This window comes from Microtus oregoni, unplaced genomic scaffold, assembly GCF_018167655.1.
Source record: "Microtus oregoni isolate MIOR12 unplaced genomic scaffold, Mior012 000016F_ref0000370, whole genome shotgun sequence".
NCBI classification, from domain to species: Eukaryota; Metazoa; Chordata; class Mammalia; order Rodentia; family Cricetidae; genus Microtus; species Microtus oregoni.
Genome location: NW_024543075.1, coordinates 5,826,018 through 5,848,404, shown reverse-complemented (window position 1 = coordinate 5,848,404; position 22,387 = coordinate 5,826,018). Strand labels below are relative to the sequence as shown.

Below are 22,387 nucleotides of genomic sequence, written 5' to 3'. Positions count from 1 at the left end.
GGGCGCCTGCTTGTTCGTGTCTTTTCCCAACTGCCTTCTCCTCACAGCCCCAGCTGCTCATAGCCCGTGGGTGTCCCCAGCTTAGGAGCTACTGAACTGGGGGAGGGGGTCCTGCTGTGGTCTGTCCTCCGCAGGCACCCCCGGCACTCAAGCACAGATGCTCAGTTGGTATCTGGGCTGAGGGAGTGGGCAGCCTCCCACCAGCCATCCACCTGGGACTGGGCTGGCAATGGTTCCTGCAGCCACCATTTTTGCTCCAAATTCTGCTGCATCCAGCTCTGAAGACGTGAGGATAACAGACGCTTGGCATGGGGGGGTGGGGCGCCGGCGGGGGAGTTGCCCCTCAGCCGAACTCCCCCCAGGCTTTCTCATCTGCTCTGAAACTAGGGCTAGGAGGTAAAGAGGCGCCAGAGGCAGCCTCGATTGTCCTTCGCGGCGTCAGTGCCCCGAAGCAGCCCCAAAGCAGGTCCAGCGGGGCAAGAACTCCATTCTCAAGCAGAGAGGAGCATGGGCTCAGGAGACCGGTAGTCAGGGCCTCGTTGCCCTCCTGGTGCCACCAGTGAAGGTGATGCAAACCAGGCTTAGGGGCCCGGGTCGTAGACGCCGCCGTTGGTCATTGCAACACGGCCGACCCTTGGGGATAGTCCGGTTACGGATTCCGAATCCGGATCCAAAGTGCAAGTGCTTGCGGAAGCCGGAGGAGGTCTGGGGTGGCGGTCAGGCGTCCGCCGGGCGCCGCCACCTCCCACTCGCTGCCAGCCTCCACTCGCTGCCAGCCTACCCCCGGAGGTTCGGCTGCGCGCGCCTGGGAGCCTGGCTCTTGCTCTCGGGGGGCGGCTCTTTGTAATGTACACTAAGCGAGGCGCTCCGCGGCGCCTAGTCCGAGGAGACCCAAGAGACTGGTCCTAGGGCTCTGGATGGAATTAGCCTCCCCAACGCTAGAGCTGGCCACCCCCGCACACTGTGAGGTCCTCAAACTGCCGCGAGCCCTATAGTCTCTCAGGAGGCGTCGAGCACACCTGGCTAGCCCAGTGCCAGGTCGCCCGTGTCGTCATAGGCCTCTTGCAAGAGTCCCACTGGTGTCCCTCGGCACCCCGAGTCTCCTAAGCCAGGCCGGACTCGCTTCAAAAACACGCACCCACAGACTTTACCAAGTACCGAATGGGCACAGGAGTCGTGCGTAGGAGACGCTGCCAGGGTACACTAGCACAGACTGGTAGGCAAGGGACCCCAGGGTGCATGGGGGAAGGGCCCCAGGCTGCGCCGGGCTCAGGGAGTGGCCCCGGGACAGGATCAGGAAGGAGGTGGGGCCCGGGGTGGGACCCAGAGCAGCGGAGTGGGGGAAGGGCCTGGGCCCGGGGAGTGTCCCCGCCACCCCTCGGTTTCTGGCAGGGCCTCGTAGGGGGCATTCCTAGCCAGCGTGGCGGCAAGACTAACAAACCCTCCTCTCCGCCCGGTGGGGCCCCGCAATGCGTTGCCAGCCCAACTCTGAGAGCCGGCTGTGGGGCTCACGCTGCGGGCGGACCGCCCCACGCCCTCCGGCTCCCGGGACCGCAGCCCACGGCCGCGCGCCCCAGCCCAGCTCCGCGGTGGCGGCCGGCAGAGAGAGCTTTGTGACGTCAGGCGGCGTCACGCGGGGCTGACCCGGCGGCGGCGGCGGCGGCGGTGGCGGGCGGGGGCGGCCTCCGGAGGCGGCGAGAGCATGGAGCCGCGGGCCGGCTGCCGATTGCCGGTGCGGGTGGAACAGGTCGTCAACGGCGCGCTGGTGGTCACCGTGAGTTGTGGCGAGCGCAGCTTCGCCGGGATCCTGCTGGATTGCACGAAAAAGTGAGCGGGGCAGGGTCGCGGGCCCGGGACTCCTCGGAATCCCCCGGGACACTCCCCCGCCGATTCAAGGTTCTGATGCGGGCTCTGGGCAGAGCTGCAAAGCCCGGCGCCCGCTTTCAGTTTTTCTCCGGCCGGGGTTTCGAGGCGCGCCAGCTGGCCGCCGGTCTGGGTGCGAAAGTGGCTCTCTCCCAAAGTCGCGGTGACTTTAGGGGCAGGAGAGCATGCGGTCCCGCAGAGGGGCTGCGGGAGCCGGCCGGGACTCACGGGAAGCATAGCCTGAAACTCCGCGCATCTGCCATAATTAACGCACTTTTCTTTGTTCAGAAGCACTGTTGATTCGACTGTTAGCAGAATTGTGATTCGTTTAAGGGGGTCAGTTACTCGGTGGCCTCACCTGTCACAAAAGGGAGAGAAGCCCTATCTCTGTCATGGGTCCCGAGGCTTGTAGGAGTGGCTGGTGGGGACCAACTGCGACGACTGCGGGGTGTAGAAACACTGCCATGGGAGAGGTGCCTCGCGGGGGAGTAGAAGATACAAGTTACAGGGCCAATGCCTCTAACTGGAGGGGCGCGTTGGGCTCAGCTCCTGAGACCACCTGTGCACCCTTTGCAGGGGTTTCTGCAGCGTAGAGCAGCCACCTGAACCCGGAGTCACATGGCAGTGCACTGTCACTGCCGGATAAATGATTAGGCATTAATCAGACAGTGACTCTTCTGCTCCAGTCTGGCTTTATTCTGAAATTGGGAATGGAGGAAGGCTCTGCTTTCAAAGATCCAACTTTTTCCCTTCCTAAAGCCCAGATTTTCCTGGGTTCCCAGCACAGAGCAGAGCCCTTCCTCCTTTGACAGTTACCCTGCTGACATTATGTCTTCATTAGATGTGCCAGAAGCCATTTATGCACAAGTCACGTGACTTAACATATGGCCTTCCGTGTGACTGGTGCCCCTCTCTTGTTGGTTAGCACAGGGAGTGCCTATGTGCTGGGGTGACATTCAGGGGCTGCCAAAGAGCCCACCTGAAAGCTTCCAGAGAAGGCACTCCCCCACCCTGCTGTTGGCTGCCCTGGCCTCCCTGGGCAGGTCTGGCTCAGTCCTGAGCCTGCAGGGCTGCGCCCCTGCTCTACCTGTGCAGCCTGCTCTAGCCTCTCTCCCTAGAGAGTGTCTGCAGCAGAGGACCCGCAGCTCTTCAGGCTCCAGTGCTCAGAATAAGACAGGCCTAGGTAGTCCTAGCTTGTGGTTGAGACTTGTGGTATCCCTGCCCCGAGACCCATGGCTAACCTGGCTTACAGATCCACGCAACCTTCATGAAAAGAAGCTGCTGGGATCTTGAGCATGGGTGATTGCAGCATAGGATGTGTGGATGTCTGTGCCCCACCGACTACCATAACCAGAGCCCCTTGGAGCCCAGCCTCGGTGGTCACTGTTCTCTGCAGTGGCTTTGCTTGCAGCTGTGCCCTTGCAGAGAATCTGAAGATTAAAACTGCCGTTCCCTGCCCCTCCAGCCTTCCAAGGCTTGGCCTTGAAACTATTCCTCTATCTTCCCAACCCCTAATCTTTCCTGCAGGCCACGGCCGGTTTTTGTTTCCCGTGTTCTAGCCACAGTATTGTGAGTTTCAATGTTTACAGTCCTCCTTGTCAGGCAGGACCGAATACAGCTTAGGAACCATCTGGGTATTACTGGCAGCAGGGTCTGCTTTCAGCCTACAGGGTCCACACACTGACCTGCCCTCCTCCCAGGTACCAGTTTCTCCTCAGGGTCCAGTACCCGTCCTTGCTCCTATGGAGGCCCAGCCCTTGGATGTGAGCCAGGGAAGAGCTCCCTAGTGCTATTTCCTCCTACCTCAGGGAAGCCTCTAGGACTCCAAACAGCAAGAGGTCAGCATTCCTGGGGTACTGGTGGGGTTTATAGGCATCAGAGCTCCCATAATTTGGGTACAGACCCAGTGGCCTGGTTGTCCTTTATGGTTCCTGATCATCGTGTGTCTCCCTTGCTAGATCAGAAGTGTCTCCTAGATGGCCCCATTCAGATGTGCTCCTGGGTGGAAAGGGTTGAGACTGGATCCAGCCACCGCCAGTGTTCATTATGGAGTCAGACTGAAAGATGTTTTCTCTTTCAATTCCCTTCCCTGTCTGCAGATGGCTGGGGAGCTCTGAGGGGGTCTTGCCTGCAAGCCACCTGGTACAGTGCCAAGTGCCACCTCCCACTTAGATCCTGAATCTGCTGCCTGGCAGCAGAGCAGCCTGAAGCAAGTTCTCTGCTGCTCTGGGTACCTGTGCATTCACTGCGCAGCCACACTGGGCCAGGGAGTGGGCTGAGCCTCTGCCAAGCTGCCCGTGATCCCTACTTGCAAACTTGAGGATCCCTTCCGAGGTGTGCTGACCCAAGTCACTGACGAAGGGTTGGGATTGACACTATTCTGCAGACAGTGTAGAGGTAGGTCTCTTCTGACTGAGTACCAGGTGAGGTAACCTCGGCTAAAGGGTAGCCTGCAAGCAGCCAAGGCTCACTGACTCAGGACTTCTAATCTGAGCTGTTGATTCTTAAACGTCACCACCCAACCCCTGAGCCCATCTGCTGGGGTGGTCAGCGTGGCATCCTCTGGCACTAAGATCACAGCCACTGCCTGTTACCAGACTAAAGGGCATCAGGTTCTGTCCTGGAATATGCCATCCAGGATGGAGGCTCAGCTGCTGATGGGTATTCGTGAGATTATGTGGTAGGCGCAGAGGTTACAATAGCGCTCCTGCTTCCTCCTTGCTCTCAAGGAACTGGAGGGTCCCAGGTGCTTTGTGCATCACAGCTGGTGTGCTGCGGTCCAGGCTGACATGCTGGTCTTGGGGCCTTTACCATAGAGATGTAGGCTGACTAGACAAGGAAGACATGGAGGTGGGATGGGCTTGGTCTGAGCTCGTAGGGGAGCTTAGAGCTTTGGGACAGTATTGGTGCTATTGTATGTATGTAGGGACAGGCAGGTTCATTTGGATGATCTGGAGAAGGCTCCTCTGGTGTCCAGGCTGTGACTTATCCTGAAGATCTACTCACCTTAACTCCCAGAGCAGAGGTGGCCCCTAGAGTCCTTGGTACACTTAGCAGTCCTGAGCAGCCCACCCTGCAAGACCTTCCTGCTCAGAGCCCTGTCCAGTTCTAGTCCTATTGCTCCCTGGCTGTTTGCTGGGCTATGGAGAGACTGCATATACTTTCTAAACTAAGCAAGCCTTGGTGAACAGCCCAAGGTGGGGCCTTGGGTGTTTGGACTTGGGCCTTCCTGGGGCTTGCAGGCTCCTGGCAGCATAGCTCTGAGAAGTTTCCGCAGGCTCCCGCCCAGCTTTGCACATCCGCATGCCTCTGCTCCAGGAGCCTGTTGACTCAACCCTCAGGCAGTGGCGGGATGGCCTCTGCCACCACAGGCTCAGGGAGGAAGGCCCCAGACAGATGGAGTGGGTGGGGCGGGGGACTGCCACTTGGGCGCCAGCAGCCCCATGAGTCCAGGGTCTGCCTGAGGATCTGGGAAGCAGGGTGGAGGCAGCTGCAAGCAGGGGCAGCCCAGGATTCTGGCAAGCAGCCAGAACTGTATTCTTACTGTCCATGGGCTGGTCTTAGCCAGACTATTCTGGGTGATTGGCTGAGACATATACCCTTAGGTGAGTCCCCAGGGACATGATTTGGTCACTGGTGTCTTGTTGAAGACTTTGGGTCTGGTCATATGCCCCTAGGACTGTGTGTCCTCATCTGAACACCATGCAAAACAGGAGAGCCTCAGTATTCCTGGGAGCTCTGTCCCCGTCCCCATAGTTAGTACTGCTCTTGCTTTTGGATATGGCCCTGAGCTGCTTAACCCTGCTCAGTTTCCTGAAATCAGAGGTTCTTTGCTCTGCCTCAGAGTTCCCGAAGATGCTATGCTTCTAGGAGATACTGGTTCCTACACCGGGGAATCATTCCCTAATCTCCAGGCACCTCTCCTGCATATCTACCCTCTACCCAATGTTAGCCATCCCCAAAGCTGCACCCATTCAGCAGGCCCTCTTCATCCATGTGAGCCCTATCAGGCTCCTCTCACTGCCAGAGCCGTTGCACTTCTTGTAGGCCTCTGTCCTTGAGACTGACCAGCTTGGGCTACAGCCTGGTCTTGCCAAGGTTGCCAAGCCTTGGGAGTCACAGGCTGTAGCACACCGCCCCCCATGGGCCCCAGGCCAGGTCACAGTTTGTCCGCTGGTTTTTCCCTGTGCCGTTTCCATCTCCATGTTTGGAGGTCATGGATCTCAACATCATAGCACTGGGCTGCTGGGACTCATTTGCAGGTCTCCTCTGTGAAGACGGACTGTCACTGCTCGTCATTCTATGGAACTACTAAAGGGTTAAGGGAGCTTAAGTCATAGCCACAGCCTCTGCTGCCTAGAGGCTGGAAGCGCTAAAACTGAGCCCTGGAGCTCCCTGGCCTCCCAAAGTTAAGCTGTTGGCCTCAACTACTTTCAGGACTCCTAGGGGAAGGTCATCCGCCAGCCTGCCTTGACCTAGGGTGAGCTGTTCAGCTGTTTACCCACCAGGCAGGCCTTGGGTGTGGCCGGAGCAGGGGCAGGGCAGCAGCTCTGGGAAGGAAGAGTGGCTGCCTGCTGCCAGGGGCCTGTCATTTCTGAGGAGAAGACCAGCCCCAGCCTGTGGTGGTGCTTGAGAGCCCTGGCCCAGGTCAGGCCCTGGGTTTGCAGCCAAGCACTGGGTGTCTTCAGTATGCAGTGTACCTAGGATTCTGGAGCTGTAGCAGGCAGACCCCCTGGACAGAGAGCCCTCTGCTACAGCACCTGTTAGGTGGTCAGCACAGGAGGCTGGAGGGATGGACAGAGAAGAGGAAGGGCTGGAAGGAATCCCTGCTTCAAGTCCTAGATGACTGTAGAAGCAGGCAGGGAGATGGCTTTGGATAGTAACCCTCCATCCTGGGCCTCTTCTCTGTCCTGCCTCCAAACCAGCCACTTGCCATTCCTTCCTGTTGTCCTATGGCTTCCTCTAGCCCCTAATCGTGTCTGGGTAGGATACCATGTTCCCCAGTTCCTGGGATGATCTTCTTGCCCTCTGCTCCCTTCCTGGGACCTGATGTGTGTTACTCTCACAGGAATGCTGGTGCTCCCCGGGGTGGATATTCCAGCTTCCCCTTTCTCCCAACATCCTCATTATGGCCCCGTGTTGTTTTCTGAGGGTGGAGCCCAGGGGTGACAGGTTGGCTGATGAGCCTTTCTAGGGCCCATGGAAGCTCAGGCCAATTGTGAGACTTTGGGAGGTTGTAGAGCCCAAAGGCCCTGCTCCAGTGCCTCTGGCCTCTAGGCAGCAGAAGCTGTGGCTGTGGCTCTGGATCTGGCCACATGTGGATCCCACCCTGCACGTGTGTACTAGGCATCTGGGACCAGGGTGCTCCATAAGATACTCTTTGGGTTGGGCTTGCATGGGGTCCCCAACAAGCTGGGTCCCTAGGTCTCTAAAGGGAAGGGAAAGACAGCTAAGGCACATGAACAGGGGCCTGGGCTCTGTGACTCCTGGTCATAGGGTAGGTGGACGCCCTCTCAGACCACGCCCAGGATGCAGATGTTCTTCTTAGGCTTCTAGAAGCATTGGAAGCCTTCAAACCATATGTCATAGGACATGCAGGGCCTGGAGTACCTGTTTAATGTTAACCTACCGCTCTGGATCTAGATACAGAGAGCCTCCCAGGCCTAGAGTGTGTTAGGTGACAGGTGCTGGGTGTAGCTGGAATCCCCGCCATTCTCACCCCAATTTTGTCTCTTTCTACCAGGTCCGGCCTCTTTGGCCTATCTCCATCTACTCTGCTGCCTCTGACTGACAACCCCTCTGTCATCAGCTGTCATGGCCAGGGGCCTGAGGAGAGACCTGGAGAAGTGACACAGCCGGGAACAGAACCTCTGCCTCCTCAGCACAAAGACCAATCCCCTGAGAAGGATCAGCCTCCCAAGACAGCTGGGCCCGAGCTGCCCCCACCTCTCATACCCCCTCTGCCTGCTGGGAACCTGCCTCCCTTTCCACCCTACTTTGAGGGTGCCCCCTTCCCCCACCCACTATGGCTGAGAAACACCTACCAGCAGTGGGTGCCGCAGCCCCCACCCAGGACCATCAAGCGGACCCGGCGGCGACTGTCCCGCAACCGGGATCCTGGCAGGCTCATTCTTAGCACGATCCGCCTGCGGCCACGCCAAGTGCTGTGTGAGAAATGCAAGAGTACTGTGAGTCCCCAGGAGGCCAGTCCTGGCCCCCTGACCACCTCCAGACCCCGCCGGAGGCTAGGCAGTGGCCCCGACAGTGAGCACCGGAAGCCAGAGGAACCAGAGGACAGTGACTCCAGAGCTGCCGCCCCGAGGAGGAGCAAGAGAGAGAAGCGGGAGGAGGATAGGGTTCCTGGAGAGCGTGTTCCACGGAGCCCTGTCATCAAGATCTCCTACAGCACACCACAGGGCAAGGGTGAGGTGGTTAAGATCCCATCCAGAGTGCATGGCTCTGTGGAGCCCTTCTGCCCTCAACAGTCCCTACAGAACGGCAGCCAGGACTTAGAGGTTGCGAGGGATGTGGAGCCCAGGGGTGGTGGTGATCGACCGCCCAGCGGGCATTCTATTCCCAAGCTGAAGCTGACTCGTCCGGTGCCTCCCATCTCAGACCTGCCGCCTCCCAAAATCCGCTTGAAGCCCCACCGGCTGAGAGATGGGGAGCATGAGCCTCTATACAGGGCTGAGCTGGTAGAGGAGCTGAACGGATGCCCACGAGGCCCCCTGAGCAGCTCTTCTGCTCTCTTTGCTGATGGCTCTAACCATGGGCTGGAGGACTTGTCTTCTGGAAGTTCTGGTGAGGACGATGACCTCAAGAGGTTTCCTCAAAGTAAACACGGACGCAGTAGCTTGACTTTTCTCGTCGACTGCCCTGGGAGGAGAGCAGATTGTACCAGTGAATCTGTGTGCAGCACCGACAGCCTGGATGAATTGAAATCATCTGGTTCAGAAGTGACATCTCCAGACACAGGAGACCTGTCATCTGGTGACAGTGCCTCTGTTCCTTCCTCTTCTGCTGACACTCGCCAGACAGTCCCTCCCCTCACGGTCAGGCTGCACACGCAGAGCGTCTCACAGTGTGTGACTGAAGATGGCAGGACGGTGGCTGTAGGGGACATTGTGTGGGGTAAGATTCATGGTTTTCCTTGGTGGCCAGCGCGTGTCCTTGACATCAGCCTTGGCCAGAAGGAGAATGGAGAGCCCTCTTGGCAAGAAGCGAAAGTCTCATGGTTTGGGTCTCCAACTACATCATTCTTGTCTATTTCAAAACTGTCCCCTTTCTCTGAATTTTTCAAACTGAGATTTAACCGTAAGAAGAAGGGGATGTATCGGAAAGCTATAACTGAGGCTGCCAATGCCACACAACATGTGGCCCCAGAAATAAGGGAGCTCTTGACCCAGTTTGAAATGTAACTTTGGTTCCGGGAGCAGGTGAGTGTTGTGTGCACTGAGTGCCTGCTGTTCCCGAAGCAGTGATCCTGAGCCTGTGTCAGCATCCGGCCACCAGGGAGCCAGACTTTGGTCCTGTGGCTCAGCAGGGGCTGTCCTAAACACTAGTGCCCTCACTGATGTTATCCCCGAAGCCCACACATCCCAGCAGATTATCGGGTGTGTTTGCGATTGAGTCTTGCAGCCAGTTAATCAAAGGAAACACTCTGTGTGAGTTTTCTGCTAGGATGTTGAGAAAGGGATGCAGTTTGCCTGACCCTGATGGGGTAAAGGGAGAGCAGAAGGACAAAGGGCAGTCCGTCATCTTCTGTCACTCTGGGGGAACTTCTTTTACTCTCTTCCCTAGTAGCCTTAAAGCTCCTGCTTACGGGGGTGCATGCCTTGCTGGCCAGGCATCTGACTGGCAGGGAAGGGGGGGCATGGCAAGGAGCCCATCTTACCCTCCAATGGAGCTGGCCTCAGCTCCTCAAGTGGGCTGTTCCCCTCGGCACACCCCCTCCCTCCTTCGCTGCAAGTGTGATGATTCCTGGATGTAATGTGGCCAGGTGTACCCAGTTCTGAAGGATGGGTGTTCTCTGCAGTGTCTTGGTCTCTCACAGGACTCCGTAGCAGTCAGTCCTCAGAGGGGTCTGGGGCATTGTGCCATGTGTGGCAAGAGAGTGTCATCATTCAGCCTTGTAGGGTATCATGTGGTGTGATCACATGGAGTAAGAGACTCCGGTGGATCTGTAGTCACCATGTGGGGTGTCTAGAAACATGAGGGCTACAACCTGCCTGTACTTCTCACTGGGCGTACTCACATCTGAGAGCCTCTTCCAGCTGTGACTGACTGCCCTGTTGATGACTCTTCAGGCTGGCCTAGCGCTCCCTTCTTGGCTCCAGGCAGCCTCTTTGTTTCTTCTTAATCCTTGGCTTCATGTGATCTCATAGTGCAGAGACATGGAGGTCGGGTCGGAAGACAAGAGTAACGCATCTACCTCTAGCCAGACCCCTGACTTGAGGTCTTAGTGCCTTCAGTGACTTATGTGCCCAGGCCACTCGCTCATTCCACCATTTTGGTGTCATTGGTTTCTTGGAGATAGCCTTTCGTTGGTCTTTCAGGCCTTAGCAGGTTCAGGAGGTCTGGTTCAGGAAGAGGGGTCCGGGTTACCTCTCAAGCCTATTTGCTGCTCTGCCAGTTGCATTGGAGGCACCAGGAGAGGAAGCAAGACTTGGGAGCAGGCTTTGGCGGGGTCAGCTCTCAGGCTATTCTGGCACCTACCCTCTCCTCTCCACTGGTCCCTGGTTATGCATAAACGCTTTTTCTCTATGCAACCAAGCGAATTTCTACTCAATTTTGGGACCTTTGTGTAGAATGAGGCAGGTACAAACAGGCATGGTAGCTGTGGCAGCAGCCTCCACATCACTTTTTTGGGGGGTGGGGGAGGCGGTTTCAAGACAGGGTTTCTTGGTGTAACAGCTCTGGCTGTTCTGGAACTCTCTTTTGTAGACCAGGTTGGTCTTGAGCTCACAGAGATCCACGCGCCTCCGCTGAGATTAAAGGCATGCACGACCACATCTGGCATTTCTGCTTATCTTAAGGCAGCACTTCCAGCAGGCTAATCAGAGAAAAGTCAGCTGACCTGCCCTGAGTCCTGGTGCTATATCCTGGCCCTAGTAGAACCTCACCTGCAGCCACACCCAGTCCTGGCGTGCTCCTCCCTCCCTCCCCCTGGCTGTGCCTTGCTGGGCCCCTGCTCTCTCTCTTCCCTGCCTCAACCCCTCTGTTCAGCAGTTGGTCATGGTACTGGCTTGGCTGGAGACAGTATGGATGAAGGCTGAGAGCCCCCCTCATGTGCCCCCAATTATGTGGCATAAACCCAACTCCTGGTGAGAGATGAAGTGTAGTCTGACTTTCAATTCCCATCATAGCAGCTGTGTAGACCAGGAGGCGACCCCTGGGCCCTGGAAGCCCAGCCAGGCCTTAGCTGCTCTTTGGAGAATGCTGCCTTGTAGGTTCTGGGCTGGCCCTGCTTATCCGGAAGCAGAGGAAAAAAATCTCACCCAACTGGTTTGCCTAGCCCCAGGTCCTGGGCTGTGCCTGGACCAGCATGCACCCAGCAGCCCTTTGCTTTCTGGGAGTGTGGAGCCCTGGGTCTCTATAGCAGCAGAGTGCTCAGCGGTGCTTGTCTGGCTGGTGTTTTGGTTTTGTAAGGACTTTATAAACATGGAGAGAAGGCTCCTGCCAGGCAGGTCAAGTGCTCATCAGTGATCCGAGCTGGCGTTTGCAGCCAGAACCTCCTGCTGTATGAACTGGGGTCTCCTGGTGGACAAAGGCACTTTGCAGTGTCCCTCCTGTTAAACTTCCAGCCTACACTGGTGTGTGTGTGGGGGGGGGGGACCTGGGGACCCGGCCCTCCCTAAGTAGAAGCTGTTGAAATGGTGATGGGATCCAGTGGAGGGTGTAATTGCTGGCCTGGACATTAGAGAACAGGCAGCTGCCCAGGGATGGAACTCAGGTAAGAGAGGCCGGATGGAGGAGGTCGGCTTCCTGGTCCAGCTCACTGGCAGGCCATATCTGGCCCTGCAACTACCTCAAGACAGCTGTGATTGGACCGCAGTTCTTCAGGATTTGGGGGTGTCTGTGCCACTCTTGGGAAGCACAGCCACATGGTGCCTTCCAAAGGCACTGAACTCAGTATCCCACTCCTGAGAGACCCTACACCTTGACGGATGACTGAAGGACCAGCTGAGGGGGACTTGGTGTGGACACCCTGCACACTAGACTGGGAGGGAGGTGCCCTGGCCCTTATCAAGGACTTTCCTGGGACCTGGTGTCATTTGTGTGTCAGACTCAATGAGTCCTTCAAGTAAGTCCTGATCCAGGTGGACCGGCTAGGCTCCCCCCATTCCGTCCGTGCACAGAGATCCCAGTTTCCTTGTGTGCCATGAGGTGACAATGGCAGCCATCTCGTGGATGAGTGATGGGTATAGCAACACTATGGGCTTAGGAACGAACTTGGAGGTGATCATATCTTCTCTAGCTAGGCACCAGGGGTTGTTTACCCAGGGGCTCTGGTATGAGTTTAGTAGCTGGGGCAAGAAACTCTTGGGGTATCCTTTATGTAAGTAGGGCCTACACCCCTTTGTGGACAGGGCAGGCTTCTGCTCCCACCCATGCTGCTGCCTGAAGCCTTGTAGAAGCTGACGACCCAACTTTGTCCTACATATCAGTGGGTGCTCCCCAAATGGAGGGCTTGACTTTCCCTACCTCCCAGACCAGCAAAGATGGAGAAGGGTTGGTTTGAGTCCACATTCTTGAGGCCGTGTTACTTTCTCTCCAGCCCCTGGTCCTGTCTTCCTCCTCTAGCTAGTGTGTCTGTCACCAACCCTCCAAATACTCAGTTGGATATGGGCTAGCAGGGTGGGTAGAATCCTGGAGGCATTTGTGAGTCACAGTTCCCAAATTAGCGTGTCATAATCACACAGGCATGCTCCGGGAAGGAAGGGACAAGGGATTTGGAGCAGATCTTACGGTGGAAACCCAGACCTGCGCTGTTACCTGGGAAGGCTTCCTGGAGAAGGTGACTTGAGATCTAAATAGGGTGTAGGGGATTGTGGGGGGCAGGCAGTTCCAGGGCAGACCCTGTTCCAGGTGATGTGTGACCCCCTCAGAGCAGTGAGCAGGTTTAGTTATTTGTGCTGAAACAAGCTGGGGAGGGTGGGCAATGTGGTTTTAAATCCTCAGATGAGAGGGTGCTGCCTCTCCCTGCCCCACAATCCTGACCTCACGGTGACCCTGAAGGTGACGAAGTGCCCACGGCCTGGCTTAAAGTGTCTCTAATGGACAGCTCAGAGCTCTGGTACCACAGGCTAAAGGTGAGGGGTGTTCAATATGGCATTGGTGGGGACAGTACTATGGGAGACAGAGTAGGAATGAGGACCTTGCTATGGCTGGCAAGGTTCTATTCAGGGCCTCAGTGAGGAGGGATGTGATGGGGTGGTAAGATGTGGCACCATGGAAGCTGGAGGGTCCAGGAGAGAATGACATGACTACCACCAAGGACAGGAAGAAGTATGAGATCAGAGAGGAGGGCTCAGGGCTAACAGCAATAGGGCGGGGCCTTGCTTACCCTGTGCTGCAGCACTCTTAAGAGGTACAGCATGCCTGCCCTGGTATCCTGGGAGCTACAAGGGTTGATGACGCCTCTTTTCTGTTTTCTGGAGTGCCCAGGCAATCTGTGGACAGAGTCACAGAGTTGGCAGGTAACCAGCACAGTGCTTGGCTGCAGCATGGGCTAGAAGCCATGCCACCTCCCTACAAGGACGATGGGGTACCAGCTCAGGACCTAGCCCTAGGACTGTGGAAACACCAGATGCCCCAGACATGGGAGCATGCAGGCCCCAACTTTTGAGTGTCCAGGCTGCTGGCTTGAACGCTTTCCCAGGAAGCACAGCACACCCATGCCTTGGACGTTCCGCTTTGCTGGACTGTCATCCTTCCTAGAGTCAGTTTGTCCTGTGGCCATGGTAACAGACCCCCACAGAGTAGGGCCTACAAACATCCCCATGTCCTTTAGAGTCAGAGGTCTGAGAGCAAGGCTTGAGCCCAGCTGGGCTCCCTTTGAAAGCTGGGGAGGGGAGCCAACTCTGGCTCCTGGTGGCTTCGGGTGCTCCTGGCTGTGGCAGTGTCCCTCTAGTTTGCTTCTGTAATCTTGGAGCTTCCTCCTCTTCCTCAGTGTCGTGTCATAAGCTGTCCTTCTGACAAGGACCTGTAGTGACTTTGGGAGCCACCTGCATAGTTAGTATAATCATCTCAGAAATATCTAATTGGTTATATCTGCAGAAGTAAGCCATAGACGTTGACACGCCCAGGCTGCAGAGGCTAGGGTCTGAGTCTATGTGGTACCATCCACCTCTCACTCATCTCCTTCAGGCGACAGTCCCATGCACACTGATTGCCAGTGCCCAGCCTCTCATGTAACAGAGGGAAGACTGAGCTTCAAGGATAGACGAGCCCAGGGCCCACGGCGGCAGCAAGGGCCACCGCCTCCATGCCCCACACCACCAGCCTGGTTGTAGAGTAGCACCTGCAAAGAGCCATTGTATTGTGGAGATGGAGGGGGTCTGTGCTCAAGGGGAAGGCACTGTTGTTCCAGAAAGATCCGCCTATGAAGGCGTTTGTGACAGCCGGTTTAGGGAGTATCATGGCCCTTCTTGCTTTCCTGCTTCTTGATATTTATTTCTCCAGGGAAAGTAGATATTTTCAGGATCCAGTCTTCGCAGGTGCTAGTGCATTGTGCGTGCTGGGTGGAGAGGAGAGTGTGCCCCCAGACCTCGAGTGCACTGTGCACTGCCCTCAGTGCCCTCAGTGCACAGTGTCTTCCCCCATCCAGTCTTTGAACAGCATCCCTTAGTGAACCGCGTCGAACCAGCTCGCTTTCTTCCAGCACTTCTGCTCCCCCGATGGGCTGTCAGCTGACTTCTGTGTTGCTTTCAGGGAATTCAGGTCCTCTGGGAAGGTTGTAATTATTTTGTTCCAGAAGGAAACTAAGGCCTATAATTCCAGGCCTTCTACAGGGGCTCAGGCCTCCCCACCCACTGGCTCCCAGTGGCCTGTCCCTGCCACTGCCCCTGAGTATCATGTGGGAGCCTGCAGGCAGGCAGGACAGTCTGGGGGAGGTAAGTGGGAATAGGAGGTATTAAAGTGTCTGGGGCATCAGGGGCCCTGTCCAGTGCCTCCAAATGTACCTGCCTGTCTGAACCTCTTGGGCCAAGTACTGCCAGTTTTCCGTTGAGAGGCCATGGTCTCAACACCCATCTCTGGATGACGCTCCCTGAGTCCACCTACTTTGGGCTTCATCCCCTCCGTGGACTGCCCATCAAGAAGTCACTGTCTTTGGTCAGTCAAGGTTCTGACTTGAGGCTGCCACATACCCTGCTGTCTGTAGAGACTATAGACACTTGTGGTGGTTTTGAGACTCACCTAGTCACTGGTGAGCTCACTGGGTCACCATTCCTCAATTACGCCTGTTCTCCCAGCTTGGTCTAAGTGGCTATCCAGGATGGCCTGTGTGAACCATGGGTAGATTCCGGACAGACTGTCAGGGCAGGTGTCCAAGCCAGTGTTTCCTAACAGCATAGCGCTTGTCACCATCCCCACTGCTTGCAGCCAGCAAGAGCTCTCCTGCTGCTGGACTTGCCCATTCTAAGTCACTTGCCCCATCAGCCCCAGGCCTTCAGTGGCCACAGCATCTGGTAGCAGCCCTGCTTCCTGCCGCACCCAACATCACACTTTGGTACTCTGTATGTTTTCTGGCCAGGCCTAAGGCCCTCACACTTCTTGAGAGCCCAAGCCTGTGTCCAGGCTGCTCTGTGCTCCCAGCTCACTCTTGCTCCCGAGCTATTTATTGGCTTCTGGTGTTAATACTGGGAATTGCTTTTTTTTTTTTTTATTCTTATAGTAAAGCTTTAACTTCTAATGGTATTATAATAATGCATCGCTAATTTTACATTTGCAAAACTAAATTGCTCTTAATAATACGTATTATACATACAATCTTTTCCTGCATTACAATACGATTGTTTCGGCACATAAGCTCATTAATGCCATCCTCCATGGGGGAGGGGAGCTGGCCACCGAGGTTGCTCCAGGGATAGATAATACAGCAGTCTAGGGCCTGCACATTCCTGGGCTTCAAAGGCCTTGAGGACAGTTCCTCTCTGAGTCAAGTTGTGACGCAAACGTGACAATACAGGCTTGTTTCATTTGCGTTCATTACTGGATTGTTGAAATCTGTGTCTTGAAATACGGTGAACATTTCTGCTTGGCATCCATTCCTCATGGTCCCTCCTGACCTGCTCACAGCCAGCATCCTAGTCTGTGAGCCGTGTCCTTCTGATGTTTGCATCAGAGGATCCTGAGCAGCAGCCCCTGAGGCCTGAGCAGCGTCAAACATCATCTACTTCCCAGTTGTTCCTGTCCTTTCTTTGGGGATCTGAAGGGTGAGCCCTCTAGGTTTCTTGGCTATGGAGAAGGCTGGGTCTGGGTAAAGAGGTGCTCCGAGCTGCAAGGTGGGATGTGCTGGGTAGAAAGATGATCTACAGGTTTCTGGGGAGGTCTGGTGTTCTAGGGTGTTGACAGCCCAGAGCAGCTAAGCCTGCTCTGCCATGCATGCTGGTCACAGTGCTGGTTAGGGGCCAGCTCCCTGAGAGTGGGAGGGAAAGGCTTCTTTGAAGTCTATAGTTGTAGGACAGAAAGGCTGGAGGCCAGGAGTCTGCTCCTCCCTAGCCTGTCCTTTTCCCCAATGAAGGCTTCTACTGCTGGGTGTTTAAGAGCTTTTCCAAAGGTCAGGCCGTGGTGACTAGAGAGACTTTAATTGTCTCCCAGGGCTGGCTGAGGGCTTGTTTGTTGTTGTTTGTGTTCGTTTGTTTGCAGTAAAACGTGGCGTCAATATGAGCCCCTTTCAAACCTAAAAGTACTCATGAAAAGGGGATTTTAGTCATAGTGCCCACCTTCACCCAACTAACCCTGTTACATCTATGCAGAGATCTGGGACTCCCTACACACAGTGGCTATCTCTCCTCATGTGTTCCAGCCTGAATACTGGGGTAGTGTCAGCCTGTGGGGCCAGGGTAGGTCAGCATACTGGGCCCCAAGAGCGTTGGGTGATATATTTATGGGCCACCTTCACTTTGCTGCTGGGGTGATGGAAGAGGTTCCTTGCCCCAGGACCTGTTTGCACACCCCTTTCTAACCAACATAGGCATCTTGGTAATTGAGTTTCTCCTTTGATTTTTAAGAGCCTTCAGTGGCCCTTTGGTTCTGCAGATTGTTGACTTGCTGCAGTTGCTCAGTGTGTACATGGGGACATGCACAGAAACATGCACACGAGCAGAGGATCCCCTTTATGCCTGCTGCAGTGGAATCGCAGGTAGTCGCCACACCCATCTGGGTGTTATGGCTCCAAACTCCACTCCTTGAATTTGCACAGTAAAGTCTCTCCAGCCCCTGGATTTTAGATTCTTTCAGATTAGGCATTTCCTGTAGCCCATTTCCTAGGGAAGCGGGGGGATTTTGTGTTCTCTGAGCATTCTTCCCCATCGACAGATGCAGAGGCTTAGCTTGCCGAATGAGAATCGGGTGGGTGTGAGTAAATGGAACCCCTCCTGCAGATCCTGCAGGGTTCTGCTCTCCGAAGTTGGCTGTAGCCCTACTTTCTGTCTGATTTGCTTTATAGTCAGTTCTGCTGCCTGCCTGTCTGCAGCTCTGAAGAGAAGTCCTTCAGTGCTTCAGACGTGTTCAGTATCCATTTTAGTTTAAGGCTGCTGAGTTGACACGTTTCTCCAAAACACCTCAGCTAAGCACAATGCTTACAGAGATCAGTGCTCACTGTATAGTAGCAGCGGTCAGATTTGGAGCTGCAGAATGGCTGTATCCATAAGCTAGACACCCCGGGCTGGTGCCACACCCCCTCTCCGTCTATACACACACACACACACACACACACACACACACACACACACACCATCTGTTTCTAGGTCTGTCTTTCCTCATCTTGGGGGCAGAGAACGTATCCTGGTGAACGGGAGATCAGGATTCCTTGTCCTGTGAGCTCATTGCTAGAACAGCAGACTTTCCCCCACAGCGTCCTAGGGTTTGGCCCTCCTGCTGGACTTGGCAGATCCTGTGGTCAAAGCCTCCCACCATCTCGGACCCGCTACCTTCCTCAGGCATGGCTAAGCCACGGGCACCAAAAGCTATGAGAAAACAAAGGAGGCATGGTCAGCAGCCTGGGTTCAGCAGGGCCAGCGGAGAAGCTGCAGCCTTTGGAATCTCTGCAAAGCCACAGTGGCCAGGGGAGAAGGCCGAGGAGACACTGATGGAAGCACAGGCGTGCTCAAACCGGCTAGGGTCCTGTTCCCTATGCTTGACCCCTTGGTAATGTCTACCTTTTCTGCTTCTTCCAAGGTCACCGACAGTGAGGTTGGAGCTGCTGTCCTGGAACTTCCATTCAAGGGCCCGTGTGCCTCTGGCTGGCTGTGTGCAGAAACCTGCCTGGCACAGCGGTTGGCCTGACTCCGGGTCCCCAGAGGAGCAGGTGTGCATGGGGAAGAGCCCAGCTCAGGGCACCTGGCTCCTCTCGGCTGAATGTATCTGTTCTTATGACTCAGGCTTCAGCATTCCTCACTGGGAAGTGTCCTGGAGCTTGGTGACATGTTTGCTGCTTTGTGTGTTAGCAGCTGCAAGGCTTAGGCGTCCTCAAACAGAAGCAGGGCCTTCTGCCCAGCCTGTGAGAACTTCTGAGTGGGTGCTGGGCATAGCTACAGGGCACCCTCCTGGGCCTGACCTCGGCTATTCAGCTAGAGCCATTCTGCAGGCTTGAGGAAACCAAATTGCATTGCACGTACGGGGTTCTCCTCCTCCAGCCCTTGGGTGTCGGGGCTCTGTGCACTTGAGCCAGGAGCCAGCCTAGTTGCATCTCCCCCACATTCCACTCAAAGCATGGGTCCCTGGGCTTGCAGCCCTGGCCTGCAAGGCTGCCTCGATCTGAGATGCTGCTATGTCATCTACTGTGAGGGGGAGAGGGGGAGGGGAGGCAGAACTGAAAACAGGCCTCAGGTTAGGACATACCAGCTCTGCCCTGTGAGGCCGCATTCCTTTCCCCTCTGTCACTTCCAAGACCAAAAAGAAAACAGAAAGAAAAGAAAAAACTGTCTCTGCCTCTTTGTTCAAGCCTGAAGAGGAATAAACAGGAGTCTGGGTTGAGGCTCTTGCCTGGATAGCCTCAAAACTGCACCTGCCTGACCTGTGAGAGAGGCTGTGGCCCTCTAATGGTTTTTCGTTTTTTTTTTTGGTTTTTCGAGACAGTGTTTCTCTGTGGCTTTGGAGCCTGTCCTGGAACTAGCTCACAGAGAACTCACAGAGATCTGCCTGCCTCTGCCTCCCGAGTGCCCACCACCGCCCGGCTTGTGGCCCTCTAATGGGATGAAGGAGGGTCAGGGCCATCCCTGTCGAGGTGGCCGGTCACCTGACCTGATGGGATGCAAATCTGAAGCAGGCACCACTCTTTGCTCTAGGTGGTGGTTTCCGTCTCCTGCCTCGGGCCTCCCTCCTGGTGTTCTGTTCCACCCTAAGTCCCTCAGGCAGAGGCTGGGGCCTGGAATGGTCTGGCTCTTTTCTCCCAGGGAGCCTTCCTTCTCCCCGTTCAGGGACATCCTGAGGTGGCAGTAGTGGCTTTTCTTGTTCCTGATTTTAATGGAAAACGTTCTGGGTGTTGAGGGTGCCACAGCCCTCAGGAGGAAACTGTGGGCAAGGTGGGAGCACTGTCTGCCATCGAAGTCTTCCCCAGGCACAGCAGAAGGAGACTGATGCAGATCCATTACTGACCAGCCCAAGGGCTGCGCTAATGGTGCCCCAAGGTTCAGGTTCTGCTCTTTGGAGTCAGGAGAATGTTTTTCCAACTCCTTATAGCTGCAAAGCCTTCGCCACAGTCAAGCCGTCCAGGAAGAAGCGACACCAGACACCTGTCCCCAAGAACCTACACACACACCACCTCTCTGTTTTCAGGGTCTCTCCCCACCATCCTGGAGTCCCTTGTATCCGGAGGGATGTGTCTTAGTGAATGGGGGATTCTGGGGTTCCTTGTGCAGTCGGCCCATGGCTAGAGCAACAGATCTTCTCCCCAGCACCCCAGTGTCTGACCCTAAGAACCTTTAAAAAATCACACTTAGAAGGGGGGACCTTGCACAAGAGGGGACTTTGGAGGAATGAGAGCAGTCAGCCTTGCCATTGTGCCCCCACTACCCCTGTTCTGAGAGGAGGTGGAAGAGCCACCCACAGCTGTTTCCTGGGCATGGCCTCATGGCCTCCCCACCTTTGGCCAACCAGCCCGTCCCCCCCCCCCCCCGCAGTTGCTCTGGCCAACCAGGAGCCCTGCAGTCACATGCTGTACCAAGCCCTTAGCTGTGCTTCCTCCCAGGGGTTCCCCAGCAGAGGCTGAGCTGGGGGAATTCATGCTTCCAATTATCTTGAGCCAAGTGGTCCCTGCCATTTGGGCCTGGGACAGAGGTTTGTCTCTTCAAGAAGCCTGTTCTGCTGGGCAGGGGGTGGGGATCTATCTGAAGCAAACAGAGCCAAGCAGAACCGTGTCTGTGCTTTGTCTGCGGAGTGCATTATACACCCTCAAGAGCATTAGTTCAGAGCCGGGTATGGTAGGCAGAATGATCTAACAGTGAGGTTCAGACCAGCCAGGCCCGCACAGTGAAACCCTTTCTCAGAAAAAAACAAAAACAGATCAGGAAAGGTCACGGGCACCTGCCCCCGGCTCTACAGAAGACTGAAGAAGGAAGCTAGCGTGATGTGTAAGCACTGTACCCTGGCTACTCCTGCAGCAGCTCAGAGGGGGCTGGCCCTGCCTTCTGCCCATAGATGTCTACAGCACCCACATTCTTGAACCACAGGCCCTGGCTGAGCCCGGTAGCGCCTGAAGAGAGGAAGACGAGGAGTTTCCTCTGCAGTCTGTCTCCAGGCACCCTCTGTTAGCCCAGTCTGTTGGGAAGGTACTGTTCTAGGGGCCCAGTATCTCTGCTGAGGGAGTTTAGGCCCAGGAGCACCTGCCGCTGTGTGACTCTCAGCCGCACACAACCGTTACTAGGCCAGAGCTCCTGACAGGACTTAGGCCAGTGACTGTGGCATGTTCTGGTGTCTGTGAAAGCAAGCTCTGTGTCAGAGCAATGTGAAAATGACTCTTAGAACTCGGATCTGGGCGTCAGAGGATGGGGTCAGCTGTTGTCTTCTCGCATGTGGAGAGGGCTCTTGCAAGCTACCCTGCCTAGTAGGTCTCAGAGCAGACAGCCGTGGGCACCTTATCCTAAGGAATCGAGAGACCGCAGTGAAAAACAGTTCTCTGGGTACAGGGTGTCCCCGGAACACTTGCCCTGTGTAGTGGTCAAGGAGCCTGTACCTGTCCTAGACAGGACACTTGCTATGATTAACCACCATGACCAAAATCACGGTGGGGAGGAAAGGGTTTATTTGGTTTACATGTCCACACCATAGTCCATCATTGAAGGAAGTCAGATCAGGATTCTGGAGGCGGGAGCTGATGTAGAGACCATTGAAGGGTACTACATTCTGGCTCGCTTCCTCTGGCTTGCTCAGCTTTTTTTTTTTCTTTGATTAAAAATTTTTTTATTATATTTTTTCATTTAAAACAATTTTTAACTTTAAATATATTTGATCATATTCTTCCCTTCCCCCAATACAACAGCACCCTAAATCAAGAAAATGACCCCCCAAAACAAAAATCATCAAACTATAACCAAATAGAAATATACACACAGAATCAACTGTAGCATTTATTGTATGTTATTGAACTATTCTGAACATGAGGCCTGCCCTCGAGTGGTTGATATACCCAGTGGCACTCCATTGGAGAAAACTGGTTTTCCCTCTGCTAGCAGATATGAATAACGGTTCAGTTGTTAACCTTTACCCTAATGGCTAGGATTTCATTCATTTATTCACTTTTTTAAAAAAGTAACAGTAAAGTATACGATTAAAAAAAAAACACATCAAAGTTGGTCAAGACAAACCAGCAGAAGGAAAAGAGCCCAAGAGAAGGCACAAGAATCAGAGTCCTGCTCATTCAGCACACTCAGGAATCCCATGAAAATTAAACTGGGAGCCATGACATGAGCCCAGAGGACCTGGTGCAGACCCGTGCAGGCCCTGTGCATGCTCCCCAGTCTCTGAGTTCATATGAGCTTTGCTCATGTTGATTTAGAGGGCTTTGGTTCCTTGGAGTCCCCTATCACCTCTGACTCACACTCCTGCCTCCTCTTCCACAGAGTTCCCTGAGTTTTAAGGAGAGGGAATTCATTTAGCCTGCTTTCTTATAGCACCTGGAACCACCAGCCCAGGAATGGCACCCCTCACAGTGGGACTCACATCACTCACTAAGATGACCTCCTACAGGCTTGCCTACAGCCCAACTGATGAAGCATTTTCTCGCCTGAGCCTGTCTCCAATGGCTCTAGCGTGTGTCAAGTTGACATAAAACTAGCCACCACAGATGGGGTGCTCTACC

The 22,387-nt window shown here is 55.1% G+C and overlaps 1 protein-coding gene across 2 annotated transcripts; it reads left to right on the top strand.

The window, feature by feature from the left end:
* The first annotated feature begins 1,247 nt into the window (after nucleotides 1–1,247).
* Nucleotides 1,248–18,992, top strand: Pwwp2b (PWWP domain containing 2B). 2 transcript variants are annotated; one of them, XM_041667156.1, is made up of 3 exons: nucleotides 1,248–1,827; nucleotides 7,607–9,299; nucleotides 18,268–18,992. In XM_041667156.1, exons 1-2 carry the CDS (start codon nucleotides 1,703–1,705, stop codon nucleotides 9,279–9,281), a joined length of 1,800 nt encoding a protein of 599 aa, XP_041523090.1. In that variant the 5' UTR covers nucleotides 1,248–1,702; the 3' UTR covers nucleotides 9,282–9,299; nucleotides 18,268–18,992. The 2 variants fall into 2 exon arrangements, with proteins under 2 accessions (XP_041523090.1, XP_041523091.1); XM_041667157.1 differs by having other exon boundaries at nucleotides 1,257–1,827; nucleotides 7,607–8,994.
* Nucleotides 18,993–22,387: the final 3,395 nt, after the last annotated feature.